The following is a 14,843-nucleotide window of genomic DNA, read 5'->3' on the forward strand; positions in this document are numbered from 1 at the left end:
GATCATAGCATGCTAGAATTTCAAGTTCAGTTTGAGAGCGAGAAACTTGAGTCCCACACTAGTGTTCTGGAGTTAAACAAAGGTAACTACATAGACTTGAAGGTAGATTTGGCCCTAGTGGACTGGGCAGGAAGACTACAAGGTAGGACAGTTGATGAATAGTGGCAGATATTTAAGGAGTTATTCAATTCCTTCCAAGTAAAATATATTCCAAAGAGGAAAAATGATGGTAAGAAGGTGAAAAAGCATCCTTGGCTGAGCAAGAAAGTTATAGGTAACATAAAGGCAAAAACTAAGGCATACCAAATTGCAAAGGTCAGTTGCAGGCTGGAAGATTGGGAGACTTTTAAAGATCAACAAAGGGTTACTAAAAAAAAAATAAAAAGAGCAAAGGTGAATTATGAAAGAAAACTAGCGCACAATGTAAAAACTGATAGCAAAAGCTTCTACAAGTATATAAAAGGAAAGAGAGTAGCTAAAGTGAATGTTGGTCCCTTGGAGGATAAGACTAGGGAGTTAATAGTGGGGAACGCAGAAATGGCAGAGACGCTTAATCAATATTTTGCCTCAGTTTTCACGGTGGAGGACACTATTACCACCCCAATAGTAACAGGTAGTGCAGAGGGTATAGACAAGGAGGAACTTAGAACAATCACCATCACTAGGGAGAAAGTGCTGAGCAATCTATTGGGATTAAGGGGTCACAAGTCCCCAGGACCTGATGGACTACATCCCAGGGTCTTAAAGGAAGTGGCAGCGGAGATAGTGGATGCATTGGCTATAATATTCCAAAATTCCCTGGATTCTGGAGAGGTTCCAGTGGATTGGAAAAATGCTAATATAAAGCCCTTATTCAAAAAGTGGGGGGCGGGGGGGGGGGGGGGGGGGGGGCAGAAAGTAGAAAAGAAAACTATAGACCAGTTAGTTTAATGTCTGTCGTTGAGAGATTGTTGAAATCCATTATTAAGGAAGTAGTAATGGGGCGCTTGGAAAGTCAAAATGCAATCCATCAGAGTCAGCATGGTTTTGTGAAGAGTAAATCGTGTTTGACTAATTTGCTAGAGTTCTTTGAAGATGTGACAAGCAAAGTGGATAATGGGGATCTTGTAGGTGTAGTATATCTGGATTTCCAGAAGGCCTTTGATAAGTTGCCGCACAAAAGATTAATACACAAGATAAGATCACACGGTGTTAGGGGCAATATAATATCTTGGATAGAGGATTGGCTAACCAACAGAAGCAGAGAGTCGGGATAAATGGATCTTTTTCTGGATGGCAAGCTGTAACTAGTGGGGTGCCACAGGATTTGGTCCCTGGGCCCCAACTATTTACAATCTATATTAATGACTTGGATTCAGGAATAGAAGGTACTATAGCTAAATTTGCAGATGACACCAAAATAGGTGGGAAAGTAAGTTGCAATGAAGAAATAAGAAACTTACGAATGGATATGGACAGGTTAGGTGAATGGGCCAAAATTTGGCAGATGGAGTTTAACTTGGATAAGTGTGAGGTTATCCATTTTGGTTGGAAGAATGAAAGGCGACTTATTATTTAAATGGAGAGAAACTTCAGAATGCTTCAGTGCAGAGGGATCTGGGTGTCCTTGTGCATGAATCGCTGAAAGCTAGTATGCAGGTACAGCAGGTAATAAGGAAGGCAAATGGAATTTTGGCATTTATTGCTAAAGGAATAGAGTATAAAAATAAGGAAGCATTGTTGCAAATGTACAAGGCATTGGTGAGACCGCACCTGGAGTACTGTGCACAGTTTTGGTCCCCTTACTTGAGGAAGGTTGTAGTTGCATTGGAGATGGTTCAGAGGAGGTTGACTAGATTGATTCCAGTGATGCAGGTCTTGTCTTATGAGGAGAGATTGAGCAGTTTAGGCTTATACTCACTAGAGTTTAGAAGAATGAGAGGAGATCTAGTTGAGGTATATAAGATGCTAAAGGGCATAGACAAAGTAGACGTGGAGCGGATGTTTCTAGAACGAGAGGCCATAGTTGTAGGCTAAGGGGTGGTAGATTTAAATCAGAGATGAGGAGGAATTACTTTTCTCAAAGGATCGTGAATCTGTGGAATTCACTACCTCAGAGTGCAGTGGATGCTGGGACGCTGAATAAGTTTAAGGAGGAGATAGATAGATTTTTAATTAGTAACGGGTTGAAAGGTTACTGGGAAAGGTTATGGGGAAATTGGAATTGAGGCTGAAATGAGATCTGCCATGATCATATTGAATGGTGGGGCAGGCTCGGGGGGCTGAATTTCCTACACCTGCTCCTAGTTCTTATGTTCTTATGTAAATGCAGAATATTATTTAAATGGAGAGAGACTGCAGAATGCTGCAGTACAGAGTGATCTGGATGTCCTTGGTCATGAATCACAACACTTTAGCATGTAGGTACAGCAAATAATTAGGAAGGCAGTTTAAATATTGGCCTTTATTGCAAGGGGAATGGAGTATAAAAGAAGGGTAGTTTTGCTACAACTGTACAGGGCATTGGTGAGACCACACCTAGAGCATTGTGAACAGTTTTGCCCTTGTTACTTAAAGAGGAATATATTTGCATTGGAAGCTGTTCAGAGATAGTTCACTAGGCTGATTTCTGGGATGAATGGATTGTCTTATGAGGGAAGGTAGATCAGGGTGACTCTATGCTCATTGGAGTTTAGAAGAATGAGAGGTGATGATCTTATCCAAACGCATAAGATTCTAAGGGGGCTTGACCTCCTGAGAGGAGGTTTCGCCTCATGGGGAAATCTAGAACTAAGGGGGCACTGTTTCAAAATAAGGGGTCTCCTATTTAAGACTTAGAGAGTCATTTGTTTTTGAAATTCTCGGCCCCAGAGCATTGGAGGCTGGGCCTTTGAACATATTCAAGGCTGAGTTAGATAGATTTTTGATCAACAAGGGAGTCAAGGGTTGTTGGGGAGCAAACTGGAAAGTGGAGTTAAAGCCACAATCAGATCAGACACAATGTTACTGAATGGCAGAGCAGGCTTGAGGGGCCAAATGTTCTACTCCTGCTCCTATTTCTTACAATCTTAATGTCCCTCGACACCCCTACTGTCAACCTGGATCTGCCAGCCGCCACCCTTCACTCTCCCTCGGTCACACTTGACCTTCCCTCCATCACCCTTGACCCTTTATCCATCACCCTCTACTTTCCTCAATCACCCTCTGCCTTCCTCAATCACCCTCAACCCTCCTATCATCATCCACGACTTGCCTGCTGACATCCTCGACCCTCCCTCCGTCACCCTTGATCTGCCCTCGGTGACCCCCCCCCCCCCCCGCCCCCCGCCACTCTCCCGCGGTCATCCTTGACCTGCTCTGTCTTACTCTTGATCTCCCCTCGATCAATCAGCTGCCCTTGGTCCACCTTGACCTTCCCTCTGTCCTCCAGCTCCGCCACCCCCCACCCCCCCCCCCACCTCACTGTCCTCCACAACCCCCCTTAAGTCAGCCAGCACCCTCCTATAGACAGCTAAGACCATCCCTCGGACAGCCATGACGTGCGCTACACAAAGCATCTCAACCTCCTCTCCCCTGCTCCAGTGACATTCCCCCAAAAAAGAAAAACAGCTGCTCCAAATCCACCTGGAAGACTCATCCTCAGCTCCATGCCAGCCTGAACGGTGTCATGAAAGCGAAGGCATGTGTTTCCCATTCGCCTCCAACCTAACCGCAAAGGTACCATTTAATCTGAAAACTGTTTTGATGAACATTCATGACATGCTAATACATTACAATTAGGTTCTCACCACTTGCCTTCGGGAGACCTGATCCGCCGCTCAAACTGCTGCCCACTTAATCAGCGACTTTTTCCCGACGTCGGAATCCTGAGATTTCACCTCCCGCCCAATTAAGTTAATACCGTCAGCCAGCATTAAATTCCACATATTAACACTTTCTAATATTTTATTTACACCAGATGTTGGGCTCATTGCCCTGTACTTTTTGGGGGCATTCCAATGCTCCCTTTTAAGGATTGGTGTAATGTTAGTTCATTTCCAATTCGTCACCATGCTAGGGTGGCCACTGACAATGCTCAAGAATACCGGCCACTCCCTGCCAACCCTCGATGGAATCATTGTGAATCCCAATTTGAGATCGAATGCACTGAAACACTGCACCCTTTGCTAACTATGATTAATGGCTTTAATTTTTCTGGGTTAAAGCCATTATTGGAGATGGACGCCCAACCTACATTATTGAACGTCTTATTCCCGGTTCCAACCAGGCAGTAATGCCAAGCTGACAAATAAAGTTTCGGGGAGGACAGAGCTCTGTTCATACACTTCGTACCCAAGCATCTATGTCGAGAGGACCCACTGGGGAACATCTTTAAGGATGTGAAGATATAAAGATCCCCTAAATTCCGTTTTACAGCATATTTGTCATTCCACTGGACGGGATACCCAGATAGAGGACGAATAGGAACTTGATTTGCATTGCGACTCATGCATGGACGCAAAAAGTACGAGAGCAATACGATGGCACCATAAAACATAGGCGGCACTACATAGGATTCATTGTCAATTAATGACGTATCGATTTAGTGATGTCCAGAACCAATATAATTGCGATTTTAAATACATAACGGTATTTTTAACCAATGAAGACAAACATTATAGCCTTCAATTACGGTTATTAGAGTGTGGGTGTTTCTACATAAAAATACCAGACGTAAAAGCAGTATCGAACAGTGGCCAGATCAGCTGAAAGCCAGAGGGTCCCGTGTAAAACCGGATGAATGGTTACACTAAGCCAGGTCCATTTCTGATGATTTCATAAAGACAGTAGAAAGATCGTGACCAACGCTAGTCACTTTTATAAATCCATCCAGGATTGGTACTTTGTCCTTCTTCTTTCAGTGACTGCCTTGATTGGAAATTTTATTTCTTTAGGCACTTACTCTGTATCCGCCCCTAGAAATTGAGATTCCATGCGTGGGAGACTGTCAACTGAATGTTTCATGAGAACGGTGATACAGATTTTCTGTCCTTTGGTCATTTGATCTTTGGGATCTTTCAATGGCCACTGTTTTAGCCAGCTTGGTGCATATATATTTATGGATGTTTGTTTTTTTCGATATTTTCTGATAGTCTAATTTAATGTGAGGTGATGCATTTTGGCAGAAGCGATAGGGAGAGGCAATATAAGCCTCATGAAGCAGCTCTATAGAGTGTGCAGGAACAGAGGGACTGGTTGGTGGGGTGCATAGGTTGTGCACATGTATGGATCTTTGAAGTTGGCAGGGAGGGAGTGGTTAACAAAACGTAGCATCTTGGGCTTCAGAAATAGAGGCATTGAGTACGAAGCGGGAAGGTTATACTGAACCTTTATAAAGCTCTAGTTAGGTCACAAATAGAATATTGCATCCATTTCTGGTCAGCAGACTTTAGGAAGGATGTGAGGTTCTTTGAGAGAGTACAGAGGAGATTTACCAGAATAGTTCCAGGGATGGGGGATTTTAGCGACATGATTAGGTTGGAGAAGCTGGTGTTGTCCTCTTTGGAGCAAAGGAGTTTGAGGGGAGATTTGAGAAAGTTTACAAGATTATGACAGGTTTGGATATGGTAGCCAAGGGAAAACTGTTTCCATACGATAGCTAGGGGATACAGATTTAAGATTTTGGGCATGAGATGCAGGGGGAATGTGAGGAAGAACTTTATAATGCAGTGAGTGGTAATGACCTGGAACTCACTGCCCATGAGGGTAGTGGATGCAGAGGCCATCAATGATTTTGAAAGGAAATTGGACGGGCACTTGAAGGAAAGAAACCTTCAAGGCTATGGGGAGAAAGTCAGGGAGTAAAACAGACTGGCTTGCTCTGCAGAGAGCTAGCATAGACTTGGTGGGCTGAATAACCTCTTTCTGTGCCATAAATGATTCTCTGTCCTCCTTTAGTCTGCTTCTTAATCACATTGATGTTGTTTTTATCATTGTCACATTCCACCACAGAAGACACAACTTTATAATTCATGAACAATATCTTTTTGCCCTTATTAAGAACACTATGTCCTTGGATGCCAACATTAAGGGTACAATTTTAGTGTGAAAGTGAATGGGTTTGAGTGAATTAAAATTGGGCCCTTCTTTCTGTTTCCATTCTTCCCTATTGCTAGGTATTCCTGTATAATGTAATTCTAAACACTCCTGTTTGACTCTTTATAGATTTCCTAATCTATATGTGGTCAGCATATCTTTCTGTGCAATTTTCACTTATTTATAGGCCATCTGCTAATATTTTGCATCAATAATTTTGCACGGATAAACAAAAAGCTGCTCTTTTAATCTTGGGGAAATCTGGTGGCTACTCACATACATGTATCTTTAGCCATCTTGCATTTATCAACAGATAATTTAAAATGACTCATCTGCGTTGTCTCAGATATTCAATATATGTTCAGAATTACATTGCTACATGTGTCAGGTAGGTAGAATAGTGACCAGGCAATATAATTTTCTTCACTTGAAACTAAATCTGAGATAAAGCATCACTATAATAATAAGGTGGATAATGAGGAAGAAATGTTATTGATTCTAAAGTATTCATGTTTGAGTCTCCAAAGTCAAAAGCCAGACATGTTGTTTGGTTTGGTGCAAATTATGTGAATGATAATTCCTTGGTGACAAAGTCACATCGCCAAGATAATATAACTTGTTTTCTGTGCAATGTCAACATCAAAATTGCTTCACCTGGGAGATGTACCCTTGAGAATCAGTCAACCAGGTAAACAAAAGGAAGCATTTGCAGGTAACAAAGGAAATCACTCAATCGCAAGTTGCTTTCGCTAGGTGACAAACAAATATAATAAGACAAGTCTAAAGTAACTGAGTGCAGAGTTAACTGAATAGTTAAATAGTAAAGGCTTTGCCTTCATTCCCTCATAGCTTTGAGTTCACTGGCTTCTTGTTATCTCTCAACCTTTCCCTCCATGCTGGCTCTCTGGCTAATATTCAAGGCCACCTACTCAACCTCAACATCACCCGTGGCCTCACTACTTCCAAGGTCTCAATAACTAACAAAGCTACCTTCCATCACTTTCTTGTACCCTTCACTTACCCACCTCTAGGCAATCAATGTTATGGACAAAAATAGTAACTTAATTGGCATGAACAGCTTATATGGGTGGTGAGACACAAACAGTCACAACATTTTTATGAATTGGTAATTTGTTCTTCAAAGGAAGTTCAGTAACTAAGGGAATGATTTCCATTTTTAATCTTTAATTTTTTCCATCACAACTATTGCTTACATTTATTAATGGCTTAAATAGCACAATAGAAAGTTTGCTGGTGACACAGAGATAGATGGCATATTAAGTTGTGTGTGTGGGGGATGAGGGGGACCGTAACATTACAAAGAGATATTGATAGATTAAATGAGTGGATAAGAACATAGCAGATGGATTTCAACATAATTAAGTGCAAAGTCTCCCATTTGGTGCCAAGAAAGGATAGATCTGAGTATTTTTTACATGATTCAAAGCCAGAAACAGTGGAACTCCAAGGAGATTTCGGGGTCCATAATCACAGATTACTGAAATGTTTTGGTTAGGTACAAAAAATGAATCAAAAAGACTATCAGAATGTTAGCTTTGTACCTAAACGGCCAGAATATAAAAGAGAGGAAGTTTTGCTGGAGCTACAAAAAGCCTCATTTGGAGTAGGTGTACAATTCTGAGCACTAAACTTTAGAAAAGCATATTGAGCGCCATGCAGATCCACCTGAATGTTACCATGGCTCCAAGGTTTAAATTATGATGACAGATTGCATAAACTAGGTTTGTATTCTCTGGGTCATAGAGGGTTAAGGAAAGATTTGATTGAGGTTTTTAGGAATTTTTAGCGTAGCGAGAGACTTTTTCTACTGGTGGGGGAGACTAGGACAGGGTAAATAACTTTAAAATCAGAGCCAGGCTATCCTGGACAGAAATTGGGCACCCCTTCTTCATGCGAAGAGTGAGAGAAGCCCAGAAATTTTGCCCCATAAAAAGTAGATGCTATCCCAGTTGATCATTTTCATTCTGAGATCGATAAATGTTTGCCAGACAAGGGTATTACAGGATATGGAGCCAAAGAGGGGAAGTGGGGGGTTAGGATACTGATTAGCTATTATCTCACTGAATGACATTAACAGGTTTGAGGGGCTGAATTACCCACTTCCGTTTGCATGTTCCTAAATGTCAATTGTTTACATTCTTAACATTTGATTACATAAATCTTTTAATTGGAGCTATTAAGTGTAAATGTCCATTATTCCTGACAGCTAAATCAAAGCATTTGCAGTGTGATGTCTTGTAGATATCAGTTGTCCATGGGCAGCTGACAAGATTGCTAGCTCCAGAAAACAATGCATCGCATCTTTCTTGATATGTTTTTGCAGTTATCTAGTTTGCTTCAGTAATCCCAAATAATGATGCTCTATCTGTCTTCCTATTGTTGATTCTCATTCTCTGAACAGCTCAGTCTCAATTCTCAGGTTTTCATGCCATTCGCCTCATTCTTTGTCATTTTCTCATTGAGCACTTCATTCACACTATTTACCAATCTCTATTACTGTGTCCACATGCTCACTATTTCTTATTCTCATTCTTTGTCCATTCTCACTCTGAGTTCCATTATCTGCCAGTTTCTCATTCTCTCTCTGCCCTCATTCTCACTGTTTCTGTCTCTCTCACTATCCCTCATTGTCAGTTTTAATTTCTCTGTTCCTTATTCTCAGTTTCACTCTCTACCACTCATTGTTTCTATTTCTCTCTATCCCTCATTCTCATTGTTTCTATTTCTCTCTCACAATCCCTCATTCTGTTTTTATTTCTCTCCCTGCTCCTCATTCTCAGTTTCTATTTCTCCATCTCCCTCATTCTCCATTTCATTATTGAAACATATAAGATCCTGAGGTGACTTGAGAGTGTGGTTGCTGAGAGCGACTAGGGCAAGGAGACACAGCTTAAAAATAAGGGGTCTCCAATTTAAGACGGAGATGAGAATATTTTTCTCTCAGAGGGTTGTTGATCTATGGAGTTCTCTTCCCCAGAGAGCAGTGTAAGGGTGGGATGGTCATTTAATACGTCTAAGGCTGAGATAGATAGATTCTAAATTGACAAGATGGTCAAAGGATATGGGGGATAAACAAAAAGTAGTTGAGGCCACATCAGATCAGCCGTGATCTTATCAAATAGTGGAGCAGACTCAAGGGGCCGAAAGGCCTACTCCTGCTCCTAATTCATATGCTCGAATGTTTCTATTTCCCTTCCTTTGCCCCACATTCTCACTGTTTCAATTTCTCCCTCTCCATTTCTATTTCTCTCTCTCCATTTTCTATTTCTCTGCTTCTAATTCTCTCTCTCTCTCTCTCTCTCCCCCTCGGTCCCTCCTTCATTCTCCTGTCCCTCTAATGAAATCTCGCGATGCCCCTCCCCCGCCCCCCAGGCTCCCGCGAGATGTGGTAGGGCGGGGGCGGGGAGGGGGGTGTTGAAGCCTCGGGCGGAGTCTCGCGAGGTTTGGAGTTTGGGTGAGAGTTTGTGGAAGATGGCGCCTGTTGTGACAGGGTAAGTGTCCGATTGTATGGGTCGCGCTGCCTGGCGGCCCGTTGCTGAGCGCCGGCCTGGCCGTCAGGCCCCTGTGGGGTGATCCGGAGGAGGAGTAGAGGCGGGCTTGGTGTGTAGGTGCGGGTGGCGGGCCGGGAGGGGCTGCTGGTTTGGCCCGCAGTTCTATTGTTTGCTGCCTGTGTTTTTGTGGCTCCTGCTCCCCGAGTCACCGCCGTGAATCGGGCCCGGGCTCCCCGGAGCTCCCTCTTGGTTCAGTCCGGGCAGTGAGCGTGGCTCAACTTCAACTCCCACCCCCACACACCCCGAACCCATCTCCTGCCCGGCCCCTGAGCCCAACCCCGGTCAGGTCCCCACTCCGGACCCTTGGCATGTTTGTTTGTTTCTTTTTTGGATGTAATAGTCCCCATGGCCCCGCACCCGACCCCCGGCCTCAAGCTGTACCGTCTACCCGCACGATGCAGGAGGAGGATCAACTTTGGGACCTAGAGCTTCCGACACTTCACCTCCAAACTCTCGCTGTTTTTCTTTTCTCCTTTAAAGACTTTGTTTCTCACCATTGGTTACAACGGTTCCTCTTTAGTGATTTGGGGGAAAATTTTTGTCCTCTTTCCCTCCCGTTCCTAATATCCCACTTGCAGCGGTTGAGGGATTTTGAGAGTTGACATTTTTGGGCTGCTTCCTCATAATTTTTCTTCCGCTGAATGGTCGACTCTGAGTCCTGTCACTACTTTACTGTACATCTCCCAGTAAACGGTCCCCTTGGTGAAAGGACGCAGCTGGTTGCGGATTACCCCAGCCGAGCGAATCAAAGCTACTCGCCTGTAGCGCTAACAAGCGTGCTTGTGCGCATCGGGGTGTCTACAGGGAATTGCTCCTGAAACTGTTGCGTCCTGTGGGATTTTTTCTTTTTATTTCCACTTAACGTCCTCCCTCCTGAACTAAAATACTGGTAACGCCAATACTTTTTGCCTTTTCTTTATACTGCAGTTAATATATTAGATGGTTCAGATTATCCTAAAAACAGTTGACACAGTACAGACATTGAAACTCAGTTTGACACTTTTAAATGCCGTACTGCCAATCATATTAGGACGGTTTTTTAGGTAAACGCTGTAAATATCTTACCTTATAACTTGTTTTTTCTGTTGTGTATGTGAGATACAGTGTAAGGCAAAATATTTTACTATACACACGTTTTGCATGTTTTGAAGCCTTTCTGTATAATTTAAAGAATTTTTGGTGTGAGTGTCACTGGTAAGACCAGGATTTATTGTCGATCCCCCAGTTGCCTTGAGATGGTACTCGAGTGACTTGTCAGGCCACTTCAGAGGGCAGTTAAGAGCCAGCCATGGTGTGAGACTCTAAACATAGGCTAGACGGGTTAAGGTTAGCAGGCTCCTTTCCCTTAGAACATAATGAATCAGTTTGGGTTTTCTAACAATCTGACAGAACATGATAACTCTTGCTAAAAAGACCTTTTATTTTCAGATTTTTAAAACTATTCAAATGATCAAACTGCTACGGTGGAATTTGAACTTTCATTCTCTGGATTATTAGTCGATGAACATAACCACTAAGATGTGTAAGGTTACTGTTTAAATGAATCAACCTTGCACACTTCAGAATGATGAACAATAGTCAGGTGTTCAGAAGGGGGTACTCTAAATGTTGTTGCTGTCTAGATTCGAGTATTATGCACAAATTAAATTTTGCGTTTCTTCCTATGCTTTTGATTAAAATAGGCTTGTATTTTGCATTGACATTCAGCAATGAAGCTAGTCTTAAAGACAACCTGTCCATAATGATTCAAACTTCAACCTCCATTGAGATAGCCAACCCATAAAAAAAGCCTGATTTCAGTCTACAACAAACTTTCAATACTGTTGTTAGTTTTACTATTCCCATTGTATAAAGTGGCAATCTTATTCTAGGCACCCTGTTTGTTTGAGGTATTCTATATGTTTGTTGATGACTAGGCCAGGACAAATGAATATGGGTGAATAAAAACAGTTAAACTATGTTATGGATATCTAAATTGTTTTTTTTCTTTCATGGGATGAGAATCTTGCTGGCATGGCCAGCATTTGTTGCCAATTCCTAATTGTCTTTGTGGTGGTGAGTCACCTTGAAATATTGCAGTCCACGTGGTGTGGGTACCCCCATAGTGCTGTTAGAGAGTTCCAGGATTTTGATGCAGCAACAGTGAAGAAACACCAATGTAGTTCCAAGTCAGGAAGATCTGTTATTTGGAGGGACACTTGCTGGTTGTGGTGTTCCCATGCATCTGCTGCCCTTGTCCTTCTAGGTGGTAGAGGACATGGGTTTGGAAGATGCAGCTGAAGGAGCCTTGGTGAGTAGTTGTTGTGCACCATCTGTCATTGTATGCTGATGGTGGAAGGAGTGAGTGTTTAAGGTGGTGAATGGGGTGCAAATCAAAGGGACTACTTTTCCTTGGATATTGCTGAGCTTCTTGGGTTGTTAGAATTGCACACATCCAGGCAAGTGAGAAGTATTCCATCACACTCCTGACTTGCTCCTTGTAGATGGTGGGTGGGCTTTGGTGAGTCAGGAGGTGAGTTCCTCTCTGCAGAATTTTGAGATTTTGACCTCATGTAGCCACAGTATTTATCTGACTGGTCCAGTTAGGCTCCAGATTAATGGTAACTCCCAAGGTTTGTTGATGTTGTTGAGGGATTCAGCGATGGTAATGCCATTAAATGTCAAGGGACGAGGGTTAGATTCTCTCTCGTTGAGATGATCATTGCCTTGCACTTGTGTGGTACAATGTTACTTGCCACTTAACAGTCCAAGCCTGAATGTTTTCCTGATCTTGCTGCATAAGGACATGGAGTGCTTCAGTACCTGAGGATTCTCAGATTCATCAGTGTGCAATTATCAGTGAACGTGAAGGTGGTTGGGCCTAGGGATTGAGGTGATTGGCCTCAAACAACCACAACCATCTTCCTTTGTGCTAGGCCTGATTCCAATTGGTGGAGAGTTTCCCCCTTGATTCCCAGTGACTTCAATTTTGCTAGGGGTCCTTGATGCCACACTCAGTCAAATGCAGCCTTGATATCAAGGTCATGTGCTAGTAACAAATGAAAAATAATAAGCCTGTGTTAAGTGACAGGTGTTGATGCATTTGTATTGAACCACAAAATTCTGAACACACATCTGTGTCATCACTCGGTCTATCTATTGCTATCTCTGTAACATCACTTGACTCTCCCTCTGCCTCAGCTCATCTGCCAAAAGCATGATCAATGCCTTTTCTTCCTTCTAGACTTGACTATTCCAATGCACTGCAGCTGGCCTCCCATTTTCTATCCTCCATAAAATTGAGGTCACCCTTCACTCTGCCCATGTCTACTTACACCAAGCCCAGTTCACCCAACACCCATATGCTTACTGATTTACATTGACTTCCAGTCAAGCACTGCTTCAATTTTAAAATTCTCATCCTTGATTTCAAATCCTTCCATGACTCAACTCTCCTAATTCTGCAATCTTCTTCGGGTCCACAATCTTTTGAGATATCTGCACTCATCTATTTCTGGCCTCCTTAGCATGCTGGATTTTCAGTGCTCCATCATTGGTAGCCATGCCTTCAGCTGCCTGGGCCCTACACTCTGGAATTCCCTCCCTAAACGACTCTGACTCTTGACCACTCTTCCCTCCTTTAAGATGTTCTTCAAAACTTACCTCTTTGACCAAGCTTTTGGCCATCTGCCCTAATATCATGTGGTTTGGTGTCAAATTTTGTTTTATATTTGCTACTTTGAAGCACCTTGGGATGTTTTATTATGTTAAAGGCGCTGCATAAATATAGGTTGCAGTAGTGGGGTGAACGGCCTTATTCACAGATACGACAGGTGCCTCTGGTTTGACATCCACTCGAGAATCAACTCATATATGTTATGATGTTTCATTGTACACTTAGCATTGATGGATTATGTTAGCTAAAAATTGTTTTTTAGCATCTAGATTAGAGTTTATACCCTAATCTAGTTCATATAATTTTAAGGCTTCAGAGTTTGTGCTGCTAGTGGTAGCCTTTGTTATGATGTTTGTTACAAAGAGTTATACTCCACTGAAAATTATTGCAGGTGTCAGAGCTGGGAGATCAAAGAAGATGGTTTTTACAGTGGGTGAATTGGGAAGTTTTGTTATTCAGTGGATGAATTTAAATTTGCGGATGTGTACTGCTTGTTGGGTAAGGAAGCACGATAAAAGGATATTTCAAATGTCTTGGTATTAGTATGTTATTATAATGCAGTGCATGGACAGACTTTTTTAACTGATGTGAAGTAATAGTCAAAAGAACTTTGGAAATGACACAGTGGAAGAATTTTGGCTGCCGCGTGATTTTTTGCTTGTGCTTTAAATTGTAATGTAAGTAATTCATAATCATGATCTCAGTTGACACCAGAGTCCAACATTAGAGGCAGGCTGCATTGTGGGAAGCTGTCTTTTTGGATGAGATGTTAAAACAAGGGCCCATCTTCCCCCTTGGGTAATTGTGAAATGTCCCATGAAGCAAAGTAATAGGCAAGTTCATGTCATAGAAAATATTTATCCTTCAGCTAATGTCACTAAAAAGATTACCTGGCTATTTTTCTTATTACTGTTTGTGGAACCTTGCTGTGTGCATATTGACTTCTCTATTCCTCTACCAGAGTGATTGATCTGATCAAGGTATTTAAAATAATTTTGGGATTCAATAAAATAGATATTAGTTGAAGGAATCCAGGATAAGGGAGCATGATCTTAAAAGTTAGAATTAAGCCATTTGGGTTTGAAACGAGGAAGGACTGTTATATAAAGGATACAGGAAATCTGGAACACTCTTTCCCCCAAAAGCTGGGGATGTTGGGTCATTGAACCTTCAAGACTGAAATCAATAGATTTTTGTTAGGCTAGGCCCAAATGGGTTCCAGAGCTAAGGTTTGGAATTGGAGTTTAGGTACAGTTTGGCATCATCTAATAGAATGGTAGAACAGGCTCATGAGGCTCTTGTTTCTATTGGTATGGAGACCCCACTACTATTGAAACTCAGGATCTTATGCAAATATGGTTAGTTCAAAAACAGGCTGTCTGTATTTAGCTACAATTTATTGAATATTTGTAGGAAGTATATCCAGTTTTGCAAGACAGGTGCTTGAATGCATGATTGTTTTAATGGCTTTGGCATGATAGAACTTAGCTTCTGGTAGAAGTTAAATTTTAGTTACTGAGCAGGGACCAAGCATTGAATTTGAAACCCCCCCCCCTTATGTA

At 42.2% G+C, this 14,843-nt stretch overlaps 1 protein-coding gene across 3 annotated transcripts in view; it reads left to right on the forward strand.

Annotated features, from left to right (window-relative positions):
* The first annotated feature begins 9,491 nt into the window (after positions 1–9,491).
* Positions 9,492–14,843, forward strand: part of rbpjb (recombination signal binding protein for immunoglobulin kappa J region b) — a 97,932-nt gene continuing 92,580 nt past the window's right edge. The window contains exon 1 of one of the 3 annotated variants that reach the window (XM_078545967.1): positions 9,492–9,566. In XM_078545967.1, coding sequence (XP_078402093.1) covers positions 9,547–9,566 — 20 coding nt within the window. In that variant the 5' untranslated portion in view covers positions 9,492–9,546. Of the gene's footprint in view, positions 9,567–9,660; positions 9,680–14,843 lie in introns of those variants that run through there. The other 2 variants (XM_078545976.1, XM_078545986.1) reach the window with 2 other exon arrangements.

This window comes from Cetorhinus maximus, chromosome 1 (assembly GCF_964194155.1).
Source record: "Cetorhinus maximus chromosome 1, sCetMax3.hap1.1, whole genome shotgun sequence".
NCBI classification, from domain to species: Eukaryota; Metazoa; Chordata; class Chondrichthyes; order Lamniformes; family Cetorhinidae; genus Cetorhinus; species Cetorhinus maximus.